The sequence below is a fragment of the Xiphophorus maculatus genome, chromosome 17 (assembly GCF_002775205.1).
Source record: "Xiphophorus maculatus strain JP 163 A chromosome 17, X_maculatus-5.0-male, whole genome shotgun sequence".
Taxonomy (NCBI): Eukaryota; Metazoa; Chordata; class Actinopteri; order Cyprinodontiformes; family Poeciliidae; genus Xiphophorus; species Xiphophorus maculatus.
In genome coordinates, this window is record NC_036459.1 from 4,467,526 (window position 1) to 4,486,830 (window position 19,305).

General features: G+C 40.3%; 1 protein-coding gene across 3 annotated transcripts; it reads right to left on the reverse strand.

Annotated features, from left to right (window-relative positions):
* Positions 1-3,593: 3,593 nt before the first annotated feature.
* nrf1 (nuclear respiratory factor 1) lies at positions 3,594-17,961 on the reverse strand. 3 transcript variants are annotated; one of them, XM_023350593.1, is made up of 12 exons: positions 17,875-17,961; positions 15,631-15,736; positions 15,358-15,502; positions 14,797-14,911; positions 14,563-14,689; positions 13,601-13,741; positions 10,580-10,738; positions 9,580-9,795; positions 9,388-9,486; positions 9,100-9,257; positions 7,119-7,240; positions 3,594-4,266 (listed from the first exon to the last, which is right to left on the reverse strand). In XM_023350593.1, exons 2-12 carry the CDS (start codon positions 15,697-15,699, stop codon positions 4,106-4,108), a joined length of 1,512 nt encoding a protein of 503 aa, XP_023206361.1. In that variant the 5' UTR covers positions 15,700-15,736; positions 17,875-17,961; the 3' UTR covers positions 3,594-4,105. The 3 variants fall into 3 exon arrangements, with proteins under 3 accessions (XP_023206361.1, XP_014326829.2, XP_023206360.1); XM_014471343.2 differs by having other exon boundaries at positions 9,100-9,248; positions 15,631-15,739; XM_023350592.1 differs by having other exon boundaries at positions 15,631-15,739.
* Between the last annotated feature and the right edge of the window lie 1,344 nt (positions 17,962-19,305).

A 19,305-nucleotide genomic window follows, 5' to 3' on the forward strand; every position in this document is an offset into this window, starting at 1 on the left:
CTGAACTGATTTGAATTTGTGTCGTTTCATCGTTAGTGACCAGCAGCCTGATGTTTCTGTTGTTCTCTTGGTTTGTTGTACTTCATGTCAGATTCATTCCAGAATGACATATTCGCTCTAAGTGGTGGTGAAACTTGTAAGCTCCACTGTTGCGGGCATGTCTATGTTGTAAAGTTAAATTATCATGAGCTTCATTATTTGGGTACAAAGGGCCTGGTCATTAGCCCCGCCCCCCGGCCCGACTCTGACTTGTTCCGCTCGTGGTACCCAGGAAGTAGCTCTCAGTTGCAAAACCTAATGACCCCTAGATATCAATCATTTATTAATTGAATTTTCTCCTTAAAAATGGTTTATTTCTAACATGGACTTACAAAACACAAAGCTGTTGCATCACCTACTGTAAGATTTGATTGCACTTTGTGGTGGTGTCGCTGACTGAAAGAGAGGGAGGTAGGCTTTTCCAGGAAAACATGCTAATAAGTCCTTTAATCTACAGAGTTAGTTTGCATATCAAACTTAAAATGACTCAAATGCTATGTGGAGACATGCACTTAGTCTTGTGCGAATCACACTTTTAAGGTTCCAATCCAAAATACCAGGGGAGAGTTTAGAACAATAAGCAATAAAGGATGTTTTCATCTGTCTGAAAACAATCTTGTTCGGCTTTAATCTGGAGGAAGAGTGGGATGCACACTATGACGCCTGATAGATTAGGGCCTGTATGCTTCTCTCTGTCTCTCTCTCTCTGTTCTGCTCCGCAACAGAAGGGCCCTGCTAGCAAATCCCAGGCTTTAAAGCAGAGGAGGTTCAGGCAGCTTATGATGTAATCAAGGCCCTGTCTGTCACTGCGGGAAAGGTGGGGGGTGGAGTGGAAAGGAGCATTGAGGTTATTGGGTTTTGTGGCATAATTAGAAAAAAAAGAGGCAATAAGAGTAAGATACAAAAAAGTGGGCAGCGAAACCTCAGAACATGAACAAAATTTTATCAGAAAGAAAACACAGGGGTTAAAAAGCTTTTAGATTTTTGCCTTATTTTAAATTAGCATCATGAATCTAAATAAATGTAAAATATTTTTTCCACTTACAAAGAAAAATATATTTATATATATACTTCAGACATGTTAAAGGCTGTACTAGAATAAAATTTAGAACATTGAAGACAAAAAAAACAGTTGTTCCACATGGATCAGTTGCAAATAAATTAGATTTGAACAGACAAATCACTTAAAAGTCTACATCATGCCACAAAGCAGTAAAAATCCCCCATGTCTGAGGAGACAAAAATGAATTAATCTTAGTAGCAAACACTAAAAAGCTTGTAAGTAAAGATTTTTGTTTTCTTGTTGATCCGGAGGTCTGAGAATGTGTCTTTCCTCGTGTCCTAGCATGAAGAAAGACACGAGTAAGTTGGTTTTGGCCATGTAGGAAGTGATGTCAGAAGTGAAGAGACAAATGTTTGGGTCAGTGTGGTGAAAATCTGGTGGGATTTCTTTGAATTTGAGTAGGCATCGCCAGATTGAACTTGACAAGTGGATTGCAGGCACTAGACATTTTCCAGAGGCTGTACTGTTAAACTCTATAAAGACCAAGGTTTAAAGTATACACATTGCTTCACTTCTTATCCATAGTAGTTTTAAACAGAATATAAAACATGACCTTTGGTTTCCTTTTCTTCCATGTGTCCTGTCGTTTCCTTTCAGGAATTTCATATACGTAGAGAAGCTGGTTGCCTACAAGACCGAATCCTAATTGCATGATTGACTTTAAAAAAAAAAATCTGAACTTTAAAGAAAAGGACAGCTCTAAAGTAGGCAGGCTGTAATGCTCCAAACGTGATCTGTATTTGTATGACCTTCAACAATGTGGATTATTATTGATGCCCTCAGGACCCTACTGATGTGTGGGTGTTTGGTTGAGCCTCCTGACTGATGTGAAGAAAACGTTTCATTAATTGGGTGGTGAAGCTGCTCATCAGCCTGCCAGCCTCAGCCTTAGTGTCTTTTACCAAAGCTTGTATTTAAAATTTATTGTGTTCATTACTCTAACGGCTGTGGCTACGCCATTTCTATTGTTTTCAATTAGAGACTCTGTAATTGAGGCTACATATTTGAGGGCTTTTGTTGGGATAATTATGGAGAAGAGCCCTGGAAATGGTAAAAGATCACTCGTCATCGCCATCTTTGCCAACAGATTCCCTAGGGAGAGCTGCACAGCGTGTTGCATCCTCTAAAGATTGGGAGCAGATGCCCTGGAATCTGGTTAAGAGTAACTCCCGAACTGCTTTGTGAATGTGGATCTCTTTTGCTTCCTGTTCCCAAGCCTGATTTCGCCATCTGGGAGAGCGCGGATGCTGTCTTTAGGAGGGTCGTAAGCCACACCTGTGGATTTGATGTGCGTGTGTGTGTCATGCATAAACAAGATCACAGACTTGAGGAAACACTGTGCTGTTGAAAGAAAACCACTTCAGCGAAATACAAAAAAGGAAAAAGATTTTTCACCTTTGTAATAGAACAAAATTAGGAACCTCAGACTGGGTCTATTGTCCAGTGGGGCTCTGAATGGAGCTGTTGAACAGACCAGATGAGAAGCTGCTTCCAGAAGGTCTCATTCAAAGCAAGGCCAGGTTAGCCAATCGTATCCGTATTCTCTTCCGCCTGCCAAAGACATTCCCAGGAGCCCTGCCCTTGATTTCAGTCTTACTTTCCCTTTAAACAAAAAAAACTTCAATGTCCAGCTTAAAAGCTCCTTTACTTAGTGATTCAAAGTGCTTCCTGTTATTTTGGGTGTAAATTTAATTGCTCTTTAGAGAAAGGATATCATACAAAAATGGTGGTGGGAGAATGTTTGTCTGCGTCTGCTTCACGGTCTACCACCTTTCTTTAATGAAAAAGAAAACATTTGGAAGCTTTGAAGTGGTCTAGCCAAAGTCTGGATTTGGTGTTCAGGCTGAAAACCCTCCAATGTCTCTAAATTAAAACAAATGTACAAAGATGAGACAAACATATTCCACTGATTCGAAACACTTCGACTAGTTTCTGCCAACACAGATCATCAACAGAGAGACAGCCAAAAATACTAAGTAATCCCCAAATATTTCAAATTGTGAAGCATTGTCACTTTAGTTATTTAATATTAATAAATTAACACACAACCTATGTTAGGAAGGTTTACCATCAGCAGAGGAACCGTTTGACTGAGAAACATCTCACTGGAGTCTCTTAATACACAAGCATGGTGGAGTTTAAAGTAGAAGTTACAGCTGTTTCAGACGTCCACTCTGGAGACACATTTTATTTATTTCACGGCTCAAAATGTTCATCTGCATTACAAATGTGACATTTAATCCAAATTTGACTTCCAGCAATGAGCGAAGAGGCGTTGATCAAGAAGATTCAAGTGATCCATGTTAAAAATAACATACTAAAGGGTGCGCCTCCAAGTTCATGCACTATAAATAATAATAATAATAAAAAAAATAAAAAAAAACCAAGACGGGTTTAATAACGCAGCAGTAAACAACAGCGTAATGTATATCCTGAGACTGCCAGTCTTGGCATGTTTGGGTGTGATAAAAGAAAAACGGAAACAAGCACATGACAAGACAATGTAATTTAATTTAGTTTTCCCCTCTAATGTGAGAAAATGATATGGGAGTGTGCAGAGCAGCGATGGGGAACGAGAGGAACCAAAGGGAGTGACTGCTGATTGTGGCACCACATTTTAAACAAATAAAAATAATCGACTAGCATTACATAGTACGTACACATCAAGCCCAAAATTGATCGCAATGATATTGTGGCTTTCCTTCCGTGTTTTTATTTTATTTTTTTGGTTTAAAGTGAGGGTTAATTTTACAGAAATAAATACTAGACACTCAACATCACAGAGCTTAAAAAATATGAAGATAAATGAAATTCAACAACAAAAGTCTTATCTTTACATAGTAAACACAATGCATTGATAATCATTTTTACTTTCCCCTGCAGTGGTACATTTAAAAATATATTCAACATCGTACACAATGTGTTGTCTTGAAAAAAACAGAAGAGAAACAAGTCTCCAAGATGGCTGTTCAGTGCCTTCTACTCCGTTCGAGGTCCATAGTGTCACTGCTCCAAGGTCACGACCTCCACTGCCTGGCCGTCCAGTGTGACAGTGTTGTCTATGCGTGTGGCGACGGGCGCCATCGCCACCTGAACTGGCCGGTTGCCCTGGGCGAGGCTGGTCACTACAGTCTGGTACATGCTGACCGGGATCTGGACCAATCCTAACGGGAACAAAGGAGAGCGGAATCGGCGTCAACACCAAGCAAAGGAAATATCATTTTACCTCTCAGAGACGATGACGTTTTTGTTAGAATATCAACAACACATGTCAGAGTTCCTACTCAGTTTTTATGCTAAAATTTCCTGGTTCTAGATGGATGTACAGATGAAGAAAACTCTTTAGATGAATACAAGAACATATGGGTGATGGACAAACGAATGACTGAATTAAATGGATCTATGTGTTGATGAATGAATAGAAGGACGGAAAGAAGGACATATCAGTTGAATAAAAGGAAGTATAGACGATTGGAAGATAAATTTAGATGTACAGAATGGGTCAGTGGATGGATGGAGACGTGTATTGATATAAACCTCTCTTTTTTCCATATTCATCCAGCCCTGGAAACTAATAAAAATGAAATTCCATACTCCTTCAGATTGTGTAGGAACCTTGTATGTTACTTCATAGAGCATTGTACCAATCAGACATCCTCGGCTCGCTTCCCCCATTCCCAGCTGTTTTAGTGTTTTGAGTCTCTGCCTGTAGGGATTATTGCTGCGGACATGTGGGCCTTTTGCTCCTCCCTGCAAGCTGCCACTGTGTCACAAGAAGGCCTGAATATCAGCGCAGGAGATGGCAGTGGCTTGCGATCGCTCCTGTAACTCATGCTAGGACTGGTAATAGCTCTGGATATCAGAGGAGGGATTAGCTGGAGAAACGCTGGCCTGAAAAGGTGGCCACAGAAACCACAGTAACTGACTGAAGGCTTCCAAAAGACCGCTCAGATATTTCCACTTTGACATTACAGAGGCCTGGCTGCGTTTATGTCAGTTTGTGAACGACATGAGCCAGTCAGCCAGCGGTATGAGTCAGCGCACTTCACTTCTGTATAGCTCCTGATTAGCTGACCTCAACAGAAGATACTGCATTATTTTTAAATGATAAAAATGAATACCCTTAATTTTAAGGCGTACAATGTTGATGTACATTTTCACCGATATCTTAATTTGACAAATTTTTCAATAATATAGAAAGATTATTATTTATTTTTTTTACACTCCTTGTGTAGTAGAAACTGAAAACCGTTGGCCAATAGGTTATTGGATGAATATATTCTGTATTCTTTAATTAAATAATTCAGCTTCACTGATGTGATCAGATTTTTCTGTCTGTTCTTTCCTGGGCTTCGTTATATAGTTTTTCACCAACTGGTATTGTTCCTTTTAATATCTAGGGTTGAATTAGAATGCATGTAATTGGATGTGAATCTGGCAATATGACTGAATTGCAGGAAAATTGATCAGATTGTTTTGAACTGATATTTGATCAAATTGAATTCTGTCTGACTGTATATAAAATTGACCTTCTTGTCTTGTAAAGTATCTCAAGATGACATTTATTTCAAACGGGCAGTACATAAAAAAACGTAAAAAATGAAAAAAGAAAAAGTAAAAAAAGTTTCTTTCGGCTTATCTTCAATTGCCCCATTTATCTTTGTTGTAAATTTTGTAATTTCTTGCACTGTGCTTGTTAGGTGTGCGCTCTGGTCCTGGCTTCACTCATGGGCTTTCTTAACCTCTGCAGGGTACAAACAGTAAGCTGAGACAAGAATGCGAACCGATTGATTTTCTATAAGTGCTCTATCCCATTCAACACTGAAAGCGATGCTGGCTCAAACATCTTCGTGTGTCTGAAATGCCCATCCAAGAGCAGAAATTTCAAAAATCTAAATGAACAGGTGAAACCGTGCCTGTGTGTGTGCATAAACTGTACACAGAAAAGCAAGAGGACATCTGTGTGTGTGTGTGCTGACAGCTGGTGAAGCGATTAAACCCAGGATTGATGATGGAGTGGATCAAGCTTTGTAGGAGGGATCTATTCATGGATCTGGAGTCGTCTAGCTTTTGTGTAGCACTGTAATAACTTATCATTCAAAGTAGGAAGTGTTACTACAAGGTGCACACAGATGAAACACCATCTGTTAAATTAGCACAGAGTAGATTAAAACTAAGGTGTCACTGGTGTGAAGCTTACACGTAGTAAGGCTAATTGGAAATGCCATTGACTGGTTAGCATTTGCTAAAGTTCACACATTCTGACCTAAAATATGGGATTTTATGTGATGGACTGATAGAAAATACAGCATGAATGTGAAGTGGTGGAAAGTTATACTCATTTCCCTTTAATCAGACGCCTTGAAATAAAATCATGTGGTGCTTTCAAAGACATGCGGTTAGTAAATAGTCTCTGTGTAATTTAACATCAGTGTAAATATAGCCAGCCTGTGAGGGGCTTTGACTTTTTCTTGGAGAACATTAGTGAACAAAGTGTTTAAAACTGCAGCAAAAATTGATTTTAATAACATGAACACAAATGAAGGCGAAACGTTATTGGATCTTAGTTGGGGCGACTCTGGCTCTATGGTAGAGTAGTCGTCTTGCGATCGGAAGGTTGTAGGTTCGATTCCAGCCACATGTCGATGTGCCTCTGGGCAAGACACTTAACCCCAAATTGCCTACCGATCTGCGTATCGGTGTATAAATGTGTGTGTGAGTGCGACTGGGTGAATGTGACTCTAGTGTAAAGCGCTTTGAGTGGTCAAAATGACTGGAAAAGCGCTATATAAGTTCAGTCCATTTACCATTTTTTACCATTTTAGTTGTTAAGAAAAAAAGAAGTGAAAATGACAATTATTCTCTCGTTTCACATTTCCGAACTACTTTGTGTTGGTTGGTATGTCACGTAAAATTCCAATGAACTATATTCGAGTCTGTGGCTGTAACGTGGAAAAGATGAAGGGTCACGGATACTTCTGTCGTGTTTATGGTAACACAAAGGGCGAAGAGGTACCTGTAGCGTCTTGGACCCCGGCGAGAGCCCCCACAGCAGCTGCCGTCTCTGCCAGCACGATCTGCCCCCCTCCTTGAAGAGTGGCCTCTGCCAGCGTTGCTACAGCGTGAGCTGCTGCCTCACTGCAACACAACCAAAACACATTTGTGCACACGTTTTTAAAATGCTATTACATTAGCAAAACAAAAAAAAAAAGTAGATGGAAAGTCTAGGCCTAAAGATACAATCTTCTGGCGGAAAGCCTAAAAGCTTTGAGACACACACACGCGCGCGCTCACGGGTTTTTAGAGATGTGAGGTGAAGAGGCAGGAGTGTATGAGCGGTAAGAGGCTTTACTTGTCTGGACTTACAGGGAATCTGTCACATCTCCCCAAAGGCCAGGTGCTACGGCTTTACCAGAGCAGTTTTATTAACCAGATCGACTCGGTGGAATTATCGCCAGCTTATTACCACCACAGCTTTGATATGAACTTATGGAAGCAACTGCAACGGCTGGTAATCATATTTGTGACAGAAGCACAAGATAAGCGGAAAGGAAGATGCGCTGCAAGGGTACTTAGTGATAAAAAAAACAAAACAAAACAAAGAGGCTTCTGGAGCTGGAAAATGTTCCAGGGTGAGAGGAGAGGAGCAGCTCAGCACGAGTAAACAGCAGCAGGGGAGGGGAGAGGAAGCAGGACCCAGGAGGGCGCAGGTAACAAGCCCCGACGGGAGATACTCAAGGATTGCCATGACAGTGCTGCAGCGGAGAGCATAACAAACATCTCAGGCAATTAATGATGAGTTCAGCAAATTCAAAACTTTTTTTTCTTTATATATATATATATATATATATATATATATATATATATATATATATATATATATATAAAGCATCTTTTGTCCTGCAAATAGAATCCTTATCTGAGCCGCTGTCCCTTTGGCTTCTGTTTAAAAATATCAATTGTTCTTGTATGACAAACAATTCACTGTTGGGTAATTAATTAGCTGCTGAAATGGCACGAGAGGCAGGTGACTCATCAGCATTGAACCCCGGTGACCTGCTGAAGCAGACGCAAGTTTTATTCAAGCGAAAATTAAGAGTGGTGTAAAAAAATACGAGAGACATGACGGTAAATGTTATAAATCCGCCACAGCGGAGTCCTGCGAGGTGAAAACCTCAGAGTTTTCTGTCAGACATTGAAACTGTGAGTGGTTTTTTTTGGCTTCATACGTGGAGTACTTTGACAACAAGATTAAAATAAGACTTTGCAGTAGGATTATTATAACTCAGTGCAGTATATTTACCCAAAATATTTCAAATATGAAAGTGTACAAGTTTCAAAAAAGTACTTTTATGCATTATTTTATGTTTTACAAACTAGTAAAACATGAGGAAAAGTGCAAATAGTTGCTTAAGGGGCGAGGGTGTGAACAGATTTCGTAACAATAAAATATCACCATCACTTTACTTTCTGTCACAGTGAAGTCTGTCTTGCAAATCCCCCAAGGAATAGTTTCTACCCAGAATATTTATATCAACTCCTAAACCAGGGCTAAAAGTATCAAGAGATGTCTTTTCTTTCTCTTAAAGGTTTGGGGAAAGAGAGTTTGGGAAACACTGCATTGCCCAGGGCAAATCTGCAATGCTCAAAGTTGTAATTTTGTCATTTGAAATGATCTAAAAGCTCAAAGGGGCCTTGATCTCAAAGGATCGACTCGTATGATGTCATACGACAGAGCCATCTGTTTTTGTGTTTCTTGTAGCATGACAATCTGACAGGGTGTAAAGACTATCGGAGATTTTGGGGGTATTTGTTCTGTTTTTTTATGTATTAAAATCAAAATAAATGTTAGATACAATGTGATTTCTAAATTAAATTATACTAGCAGGACTACAGATAAATATTGCCATTTTTCCTTGTAGTTATCATACCCTAAGAAGCTTAAGCCGACGTCCACTTCCTTTGGGCATTACATGACCCCACCCCTGTTGACTGACCTGTTGAGAGCCATGGTTACGGTGGCTCCCGGCTGGATCTCTTGACTGGCAGCTACTGCGGCTTCAGCCAGTGATGCTACGGCCTGCGTGGCCTCCGACGCTTGAGTTGTTTGGATTGTCATCTCTCCACCCTGAAGTGTGGCCCAGTTCTGTTCCAACTTGGGAAAATGTAGTTTCAGAACAAAAAAAGGCTGCTGTGTTCTACCTTTACCTCCACTCCCTCTATAATTACGAATGTCTATGTTCGGTGTAATTAATGTTTCAAAAAGTGATATGGAGTAATGTTACCTCCCCATCTGTAACAGTCGAGTAGTTGACCTGCGCCACCGTGACGCCGGGAAGTTCTGACGCATCTGCCAGAGTTGCAACCGTGTGTCCCGTGCCGACCTAAAAAAAAAATAAATAAAAAACAGAACAAATCAATCTTAAGAAACATTTAGCCACTCAAAACCCTTGACGAAAGCAGAGCAGCACACACACCTGGATGAGTGAGACGGTTCCGTCGGGATTGTTGACGGTCTGTACGACAGTCTGTGAGGGAACGAGGTGAGCAATGCTCTGGGCTGCGGTCAGGTGGTGCTGGGCGGCGCTCACGGTCGTCACCTGCTGGTCCTCGAACGCGTACAGCAGATCCTCGCGGCCGTGCTGCTTGTAGCAGTTCTTTACTATGGTCCGCAACGCCTGCGTCCACGACACCTGGGGGACGCGCGAAGAACGGTTAGCGGAGCAGGACAGATGGATTCAAACAGGATAGAGTCGGGATACAGAAACGTGATTTTTCCATACTTCTACCGCAAATTTACAAAGTTCAAATATACAAAGGATGAGAGAAAGGTATGAGCTGGTGGAAAGATGGATGGTTGGGAAAACAGATGGATTGACAAAGGATATGTAACTGGAGAGATGAATACAGTAAAATTCAAAGCGTTTTAATGGCACCTTGATCAAAACTTAAGACAAAAAAACACTAGAAATACAGAGGATGGTTCAATCCTCCTGTATTACAATCATGCATAGCAAAAGTCTGTTGCTTTTAGCTGCGCCGCATATGGCTCTGTACAGCCTTAAAAGGTTTTTTTTTGCACAAAGCCTTGCTGGCTGTGACCCAGTTGTTAGGTAGGGTATTTTAGCAGCTAGCTACCAGAAGCCTCAACCGCTTCAGGTCACAAAGTATGCAATAAAGATATCTGCAAGCGAGAAAAACACTAGCTATAAGAGAATATATGTGATTAAATAGTCCTACCCTGGCGAAAATTAAAACCCGGAATTAAGGTCTTTAATTCCAAATTTCATTTAAAAAAAATAAATTTAAGACATCTTAAAGGCCTTTGTTTCAGAAACACCTATTTAAAACCTTTTAAGGATGCACAGACAGACAGAAGAAACGACTTTTAGACAAACGAATAGGTTTGTCTAAAACCTATTCGTAGGAACCCTTGAAGAATTTTCAGTCAAATAACTGCATGAGAATGCTGCGTACTCTTTGTTTCTGCTCCTCGGTGCGGACGTCGCTGCGAACGTTAGCCCAGGGGATGTCGTCAGGCCACCACACGGGCTTGCAGCTCTCCTTCCCCCAGCCAGGCTTCCCTCTGCCTGTCGAGTACTTCAGCATCTCTGGAATGAAGGCTCGCAGTTGAGCCTGGAACGAAAACACGAGGAAAAGATAAAACGCCAAATCTTTCCGGTCAAAAAGGCACACATTAACGCGCGCACGCCCTTGAGCAGGCCGCAGTGGATACGTATTGATTGGACACACACTGAGAAGGTGAAGAACTGCAAATAGAAACAGGGTTGCTAAAAGGAGAACATGTTCATTAGGAGACCGATCTATGGCTGTGGCTCCAGACTGACACCAGGAGAACCTCCTGTGTGGCAGTGCAGCACACTCAGCATGACTGGGAGCTTTATACAATATATATGCATATACATGCATATATATTGCATGTATATGCATGCAATATACATTGCATGTATATTTACATGCAATTTTCACAAGTGTCAAAATATTCGTCCTACATGAAATATGAATTCTTTGACATTTGTAATCGCAATGCACGTTGGGTGAGCTCGATTATATTTAGTCTTACACACATAGGCGCCCGTCACATATAAGGCACCTATGTGTGAGACTAAGGGGCCTGGAAATCAACTAAATTCAGAGGCATTTACTCTGAACAAATAATAATATAAATATTTAGTAAATGGGACCAAAATTTAGCAAGCAAGGTGGAACAATAAAACTGCAAATCAGTAGGAAGCGTGTGGTGAAAGTACTCACTAAACAGGGATGAATGCAAAGGCACATCACATCCTTCAAACTTTAATTTGTAAAAAATTTTTTGAAAACCTTGCATCACCTAACTTCTGCTTCACAATAATAAACCACAAACTTCAATGTGTTAAATTTTATTTAATCTAACAGACCAACACAATTAATTGATAATGAGATGGGAGGTGAATTATGCATTGGTTCACTTTCCTTAAAAATAAAAACCTGGAACTCGTCAACCTCTTGTAGATTCATCCACACAGCATGATGCCACCACCACCATGCTTCATTGTGGGGATGGTGTGTTCAGGGTGTGGCCGTCGCTTCGTTTTCCACTACACTTTGACTTGTAAAACACTAAATTTCACCTACTCTTTAGGTGGTTTCTTACGGCTGTTAGTCAAAAGGATACAATACAAAGGTTCGATTTAACTCCACTCTGTCACTCGATGGTTTTTGCTGTCCATGTTTTAATTTAAGAAGGAATGCTTGATGTAAGGTTTTTGTTTTGTTAAAATACATTTTTGTATGCCCCCCCCACCCCCCATATTTAGTAATATTCAAATGCATAATGTCCCATCTATGCCTTTCAAATATGCATACAGTCACAGTTACCGGCATGCTGTGGTGGGGTTTTAGTGCCTGTGTCCTCAGTGTCCTGGTAATATGCACACATCACCAGGGGATTATATTGCACAATGAGGCATTGCAGCGTCTGCCTACCTTGACATCACAGGCTAAATTTGGTTCTGAGAGAAATAAATCCCTGCCTCCTCCCTATTAGACCCCCCTTCTCCTAAGTCACAATCAGCCACCAATAAACTGCTTTGCAGGGCGTCACATGACGACACACGACAAAATGGATCTCGGAAGAAAATGGAGGGTCGGCGGCGCTTAATTACAGCCGCTTTGACAAAACAGAGGCTACATCTGGTGGTTGGAGTAAGGGAAGCTTGGGTTCAGCAAACAGTGGGACGCAGCTCGGATTAGCCAAGGGCAGGGACTTAGCTGTAAAGGGATTCTTGCATTTCCACCTGTGGGTGATGCGGATGTTTGTGTGCGGGGCCAGATGGCTTAATTAAAGTGGCTAGTTTGTTAAGTGGTATGTTGCCCTCATGCCGACCACCCCACCCCCCCGCTTCCAATCTTAATCCTCCAAAGCAGTGGGCCAATCAGAGTTCGGCATGGCGGCTGTATTGCTGGGTCCCTGAACCTAACAAGACTGGGGGGTAATTACAGGCTCAGGCTAGACCTGAGATCACCTGCTACAGATGCTCCTTATATGTGACGGGCGCCTATGTGTGTCAAGCACATTGCAGATTATTGCATTGTGATATATATCAGGAGAAACAGTTCGCTTTAATGAGTTCTATCCCCTTGGTTTGCAAGGTTTTCCCACAGGGGGAGGAAGGCCTCACGTTTCCAACACATGATATGGTGCGCCTGCTCATAGCTCTAAGAGCAGCCGCACCATTCCACCTGGCCTCTCCATGCTGAGTGAGGCAACAGGTTACTCATGATAATCCCATCCTACAACCTCCAGAAAAACAAGCACAGACTAACACCTGGTCTCTGAGGATTTATCTGGCCCCGGGATTGGCTGGGACGCTCCCTGTACCGTCTCTGAGGGCCGCCAGTGTGCCCTACTCTGACGATGTTCTAACAGAGTGCGTCAGCAGCACGGGGACGGCAGCGTAAACAAGCCAGGCTCCCTCGGGTGAAGAGAGGACTAATGCTCCCAGTGAAAGGCCTGCCAGGAGCAGACGGTGCCACACTTCCTTCCTCTCACTTTCTAAAAGACGGGAGATTCTGCTTCGCTTTGGCTGATTCAGCGTTCAATTATGAATTAGTGTCACAGCTGACGTAGGAGAAAATGGAAGGAAAAATAAACGTGTATATTTACATACATTTAAATGGTTTTGCTGTAAAAAAAATTGGGATTTTGTTAAAGGGAGCTTAATATAAATGCATGTAACACTTCATTTATTTTACTTGTAAAACATTTAGAAAATTTTACCTCTACTTCACAGTGATGCACTACTTCCTGTTGCATAAAAATCCCAATTTTATGCATTAGTAAATGCTAATGCATAAAATCATTTTTACGCCACTCTGGTTTGTCAGAGGGCGCCCTCTGCTGGGAACATGAATTTTATGCTGAAATGTGTAATTTACTGCAAAGCTACCAGCTGTTCCTTAATTTAATGAGACAGAAGTCTGTGGACGTTTCACCTGTGTCATCTTATCCACGGACACTGGGATGCCGTCGATGGTGAGCGGCGGCAGTTCTGACGCCAGCTCTCCACCTGCAGGTGCGTGCTCAGCCAGCGCGTTTTCCAGGTCCTCCAACATCATGCTCTTATACTTCCTTACCTGGAGACCAGCGGACATCATGAGATGTGAATTATGCAGGCAATATTTGGATTAAAATTATATTTAAAAACCCCCCCAAAAAACTCAAAAACACTTATGTTAAAAACAGAGCTTTGATGGTCTCTGGCCTGATTATGCAATTGTTCTGGAGGAATTTAGATTTCTTTAGATATTTTTCAACTTTGCACCTTGAAAAAAAACAAAACTGATATGACAGAGACAGAGGACAGCGTAGTGGATTATATAAAGAAAACTGACTGCTTTTATAATTTACATTTTGCGTAAATAAAAAAGTGCTTTAAAGCTTTTCAAAATCCCAAGTTCGAAGACTGCAGTTTTTGTTTGGCTAGATTCTGCAAAGCTCTTCAAACATCCAAGGTTCTATTTTGAGAGATTCTGGAAATGTTTTGAAATCACACGAGTTCTATGCAAAATTCTGGGGGGAAAAACTGGATGACTTTCAAAATCTTTGCAGGATTTAACAAAAGCCACTTCTGAAACTTTAGAGGGATCTTATAAATTTAACACAGGCTCTTGTTAAAGATTTTTGGGATCTCACAAAAGAAATGCATTTGGGATCTCTAAAAACTTGGGAGCATGAACCTGGGATATTTTTTGCATGATTTCACAAATATTAATCTAAGACTTTGCAAAGCTTTTGTGGGGTCACATAAAAGTATTCCTTGTGGGGCTCAGTGCCATTTATTTCCCAGACATTTCTGCAAAGTGCACTGTAAGAAACAAGATGGCAAACTTCAAGACTCCAGTTACTGCACACTGAGTTTGACTAGAGCAGATTCTGACTGCGTGGATCCACTCACTACGTTCTCCAGAGGAGCCGCACCAAAAACTTTAAACACCGGGTTTGGTTTGGAGGGAGAGACACACAGCACTATGGCCTGCTGGCCCACTCTGGTGGTGTATTCGTCCAGTGTAGCCCGTAGTTTTCTGTAAAAGTACATCATGTTTTACTCCATTTGTTGGATCAAAAGCAGCATTGACGCAAGCTCAAATGTCTGAAGTTACAATTTTGAAGATCTGTTGGAGTAACTCACCTGAGCAGACGAGTTTGCTGCCTTTTACGGATGGAAGGATTTGACTCAAAGATGTGAGGTCTTTTTCGTTTTTTGCCGGTTGCTACAGCAGCAGCCGCAGCCATGCCTACTGGACCTGAGACACAAACAACAAATTACTTTAAATTCTACAAAAAAAGGAGTTTTTTTTCCCCATCTGCTTTTGAAACAACTTGCGATTACAACAGAAGAACTGCATAATATTTTCTATATTTTTCTAGATTTAGATGTGTAAACTTCTCAGTCATTTTAAAAGCATAATAAGAAAGTTTATCTTGAATATACAGGGCAGATTTTTCTCCAGACATCAAGCTGTTAGGTGAGGAATCTGCAAAATCCAGACACAGGAGGGACAATGTTCTTGAATCCTGTTAAGAACATTGGCACCACCTGCTGTCAAACCAAGTGAATTACACTTTATAAAAGCTATTTGAATTATAAGACCACCTGAGAGACAACGCATAAAACTTCCCAGAATAAAGTCGCTTCTTCCAACTATTTTGGTACCGCGTTTTCTCTCAAGCAGGTAAATATTGTTCTCACCTGCAGCAGCCAGGTGAGCAGTAATCTCATCAGTGCCAGCTGAATTGAGGATGTCTGTGTCATCGTAGGGGTCGTCATCTGGAGAGGACGTCGAGTCTTCATCTGCGCTCATCATCGCAGTGTCTGTGAAGGCGGCCACGTGTACCTACAGGAAATATATCAGAAGTACATATCAACAGAAAACATATTTTATGGGACAATATACAAAGAAACAAAAATGTATGTTTTTTTTTTGTCATTTGGAATCTCCAAAATTTGAACGGTGAAGTGAACCTGTTGGCTGACGGCGCTCGCCTCGATGGTGGTCATGTGTTCTGTCTCGTGCACCCCGTGTTCGTCCATTATCAGCCGCCAAGCTTACACAGCTAGATCGACAGTACTGCTGGAGAACATACAAGAAGACATGGTTTTGCATGACGAGGACATTTTACCAACGCATGCTTTGTTTCAAAAGATGTTTCTTTTATAGAAACAGGTCTGGAAACATGGACTGATTCATGCTAGAGGTTACAAGAGACTTGATATTGCGTGGGGGTTCATCTTCCAGAAGGACAACTGTCCTAAACATTCAGCCAAGGAGTTAAAATAAAATTATTTACAACGAAGCATAATTGGATTTTAGAAACGTCGTGTCTAAGTCAAAGAGGTCAGAAAAAGAGGCTGATCCAATCTCCTGAGTCAGGTACCATGGTGATGCATTAGGGTTATAGAGTCAGTTACCAACCTAACCTGCACAGCAGCTGGGTTAGGTGTAAGGCTGTTCCTCTTTGACTACTGCTGTTGATGAACCAGCAAGTTAATTTTATTGAATTTATATCAGAATTACATATTCTAATCAACAGAATTAGACAATTTTGAATAGGATGTGTATCGATTTGTTACCAGGGAACTGTGTTGGGTTTGGCTGATGTCTCTATGGTAAGGACAGAAAATCAGTCAACATTTTAAGCAGCAGAAATGAGCAAAGGTTTTGAAAAGTTTCAAAAACACTTAAGCTACACGCCATTAATATTTCTATCATCTACAGTCCTAATAAGGAGATAATGAAAGTGCCAGACTGATGCCCTAGCTCTGCACTGCTGGTATGCTGGCTGAAAGAAGGCTACTTGACATATTACTTCACTTTTAACAAAGATAAATTCTGATGTTTACAAATGTTTGAAAAAAAAAAAAAGACATAAAGAAATTGTGCTAGAAGTACTGAAGCACCAACACTTTGCTTACTAAGGTTATGCTTGCTGAAGATGTAGCATATAGGCTAATTAGCTAGCTAGTATCAGCTTGTTATAATTGTGTTACCAGCAAAAATGCATAATTATCTGCACACTAGGCACATAAATGCATTTTTTATACATTTTACAGTTGTCATAATTTTTTTGTTGTTTTTGTTAACAGTATTCCCAATTTGCTGTGTGACAAGGTAATGTTTATCCTGTGATTTACTGCAGGCTATTGCAAAAACGAATAAATAACTAATTAATTAAAGTACACTGAAGGATATCTAGATACTAGGTAACCCTGTTCATCCTGATGTGCCATAAAGTAGAAAACTGAACGCTATATGTAAATATGTAATCTCAATTATTTCATACTAACAGAGCACATTACAAGTGGTTAACTGGGTGTGTGAATGTGTAAACTATTTGGTTATTACAGCCTAAGAGATGACAATCATATCAACAAGAAAAACACATACATGCATACAGGAATTTTACACACTTTATTTAAGCATACATTATTTGAAACTGAGACTCCAGAATTTAAAGAGTGTCAGTTACAAAAGTATCAATAAAAATATTACATTAAATTAGCTAATTTTTCAATTCATCACTTTATATCCAGAGGAGATAATAGAAAAGAAAACCAGCTAAACATCTAATTCATTGCTGATAAGCCTGTTTGCAGTGGATCTTTAGTAAATCAATGGGAAGAATGCACTGAGCCATAAATGTACACATGTAATAATCCACAAAGCCTGTAACGAGGCTCATCCTAACAGAAACAGGTATCGGAGGACATTTGTTTCAGTCTGTTTGTTATCAATGAGTCCTCTAGGAAGCTAAGCTAGCTATGTCCTACATTCGGCTACTTAGCTTCCTGGCTAACCATTTGGCGGTGTACAGTCGATTATCTGAATGATATCAACACTATTACGAATATATACATCAGTAATTCAGCTATAAAATGTGAGCAATAACGATGTCTGTGCAGGGTGTGAGGCGATCAACAGTAATGCAACAGCTAGCATGAAACCCGCGCAATACGAAACAAAACATAACGCTAAAAAGAGGCCGAGCGGCCTAGAGATCATCCAGAGCTGCTACTCTCTGTCTGAAACGGTTGTCGAAACGCGCCAACAAACTCTTTCCCTCCCAAAAAAACAGCTTCAGATGCTAAAGAGTTGCACTCCGAGTCAACATCTAAACAACCATCAGCTTTCGCCCCTGCGCTGCCGGGTTCGATGATGCGGCTGCGCCGGGGCTGAAATAAATGGAGATTGCGCGGTAGGGCACTAACCTCAGAGCGGCTGCGCTACTTCGGGCCTGCGCCGTACAGCGGAGATGGAGCCGGGCTTTGATGGAGGACGGAGAGGAGCCAGCACTGAAAAACAATACTGATCCGGTGGTGCGTTCAAGTACCACCCACTTAGCTTCTGCAGCCTCTGTGGCACACAGACAATGAGTCAAAACACGCTGGAAACAATGAAACATTACTGTTTATTCCTAATGAGAAACAAGATGATATGCCCTGTTTATGTACGAGAAAGGAAAGAATGACACTTAAAAACAAGTCAGTGTCGGTGCTTAGACCTACATGAAGTTTCTCTATAACTAGAATTTTCCTTTTTTATATAGTAACAGTGATAAGAAACATAATATTTAATCAGCTAGCATTTTCTGTATTTGTTAATGGTTGTGTGCATGCTTACAGAGGTAGAGTAGCCAATAATTGTAATCAAATAAGAGTATCAATTCAGCATCTTTCTAATCAAGTAATAGTAAAAAGCAGTCATGCAAGAAATTACTCAAGTAGATTTTGATCACAATATATAATTTATCATTTGAATATGATGCAGTCTGGCAGAAAAATAATTAATTATGTATTCTGGCATTGTGAGACTAGAATTTAAAAGGTAAAAACTACAAACATGTCTACAAAAATAAATTCTGGCAGAAGAAACACTTTTCTAGAGCATTTATTTTTTCCGTGTAAGACTTTCTAAACTAATACGTACAGTAGCTATTGATTATATATTGGAACAGGGAGAAGAGCTTCTAGTGACAATAATGTTTATTGTATTTTCACTTGATCTCCAAATGATTGAGAGGGAGTATTATTTAATAATGATTTTACTCAAGCAAAAATAAACACAAGCATGTAGTAAAACATCTTCTAAAAGTAATTTTTTCCCCCCAAAAAAGTTGCTCAAGTAAATGTAATGTAGTAAATGTAACTCCTACCCACCTCTGTGCTCTATACAAGCAGTCGGACTAATTAACTGTTTGATATAAAGTTAAAAAGGGAGACAGTAAGCTTCAGTGGGTTGAAATATTTGTTTGTTTATTTATTTACGCATATGCCACCTTTTTGTCCAAAAACGTTTTGTCCAAAGTTTTGTCCACCATTCTGTTCTCCAGCAACCACATATGACTGGACTGACATATTCACTCTTGACATTCATACTTTAACCTGGAAATTATGAGATTAAATTTAAAAGTTAGAAACCCTCAACCTTTAATTTATTTTTTTTACCAATTATCATTTTAAATGTATTTTTAGACTAAGCTATGTAAAAATACGCTATGCTTAATAAACATACTTATTTGACCAGCTTTAGGGTAGGCTAACTAGAGAATTTACCTGGGCAGTATTTATAATTTTATAAAATGTTTTTATAAAACAAAATCCGTTGCGGAAACATAAGCGAGACATTTGAGAGCGACAAAA

What these genes read in the sequence shown, in the direction of transcription:
- nrf1 (XM_023350593.1), bottom strand. Translation starts at nt 15,699, where the DNA reads ATGGACGAACACGGGGTGCACGAGACAGAACACATGACCACCATCGAG. An exon ending in GAACCGTCTCACTCATCCAG is followed by an intron (nt 9,487 to 9,579) that starts GTGTGTGTGCTG and finishes TTTTTTTTTTAG; the next exon opens with GTCGGCACGGGACACACGGT. An exon ending in CGACTGTTACAGATGGGGAG is followed by an intron (nt 9,258 to 9,387) that starts GTAACATTACTC and finishes CATTTTCCCAAG; the next exon opens with TTGGAACAGAACTGGGCCAC.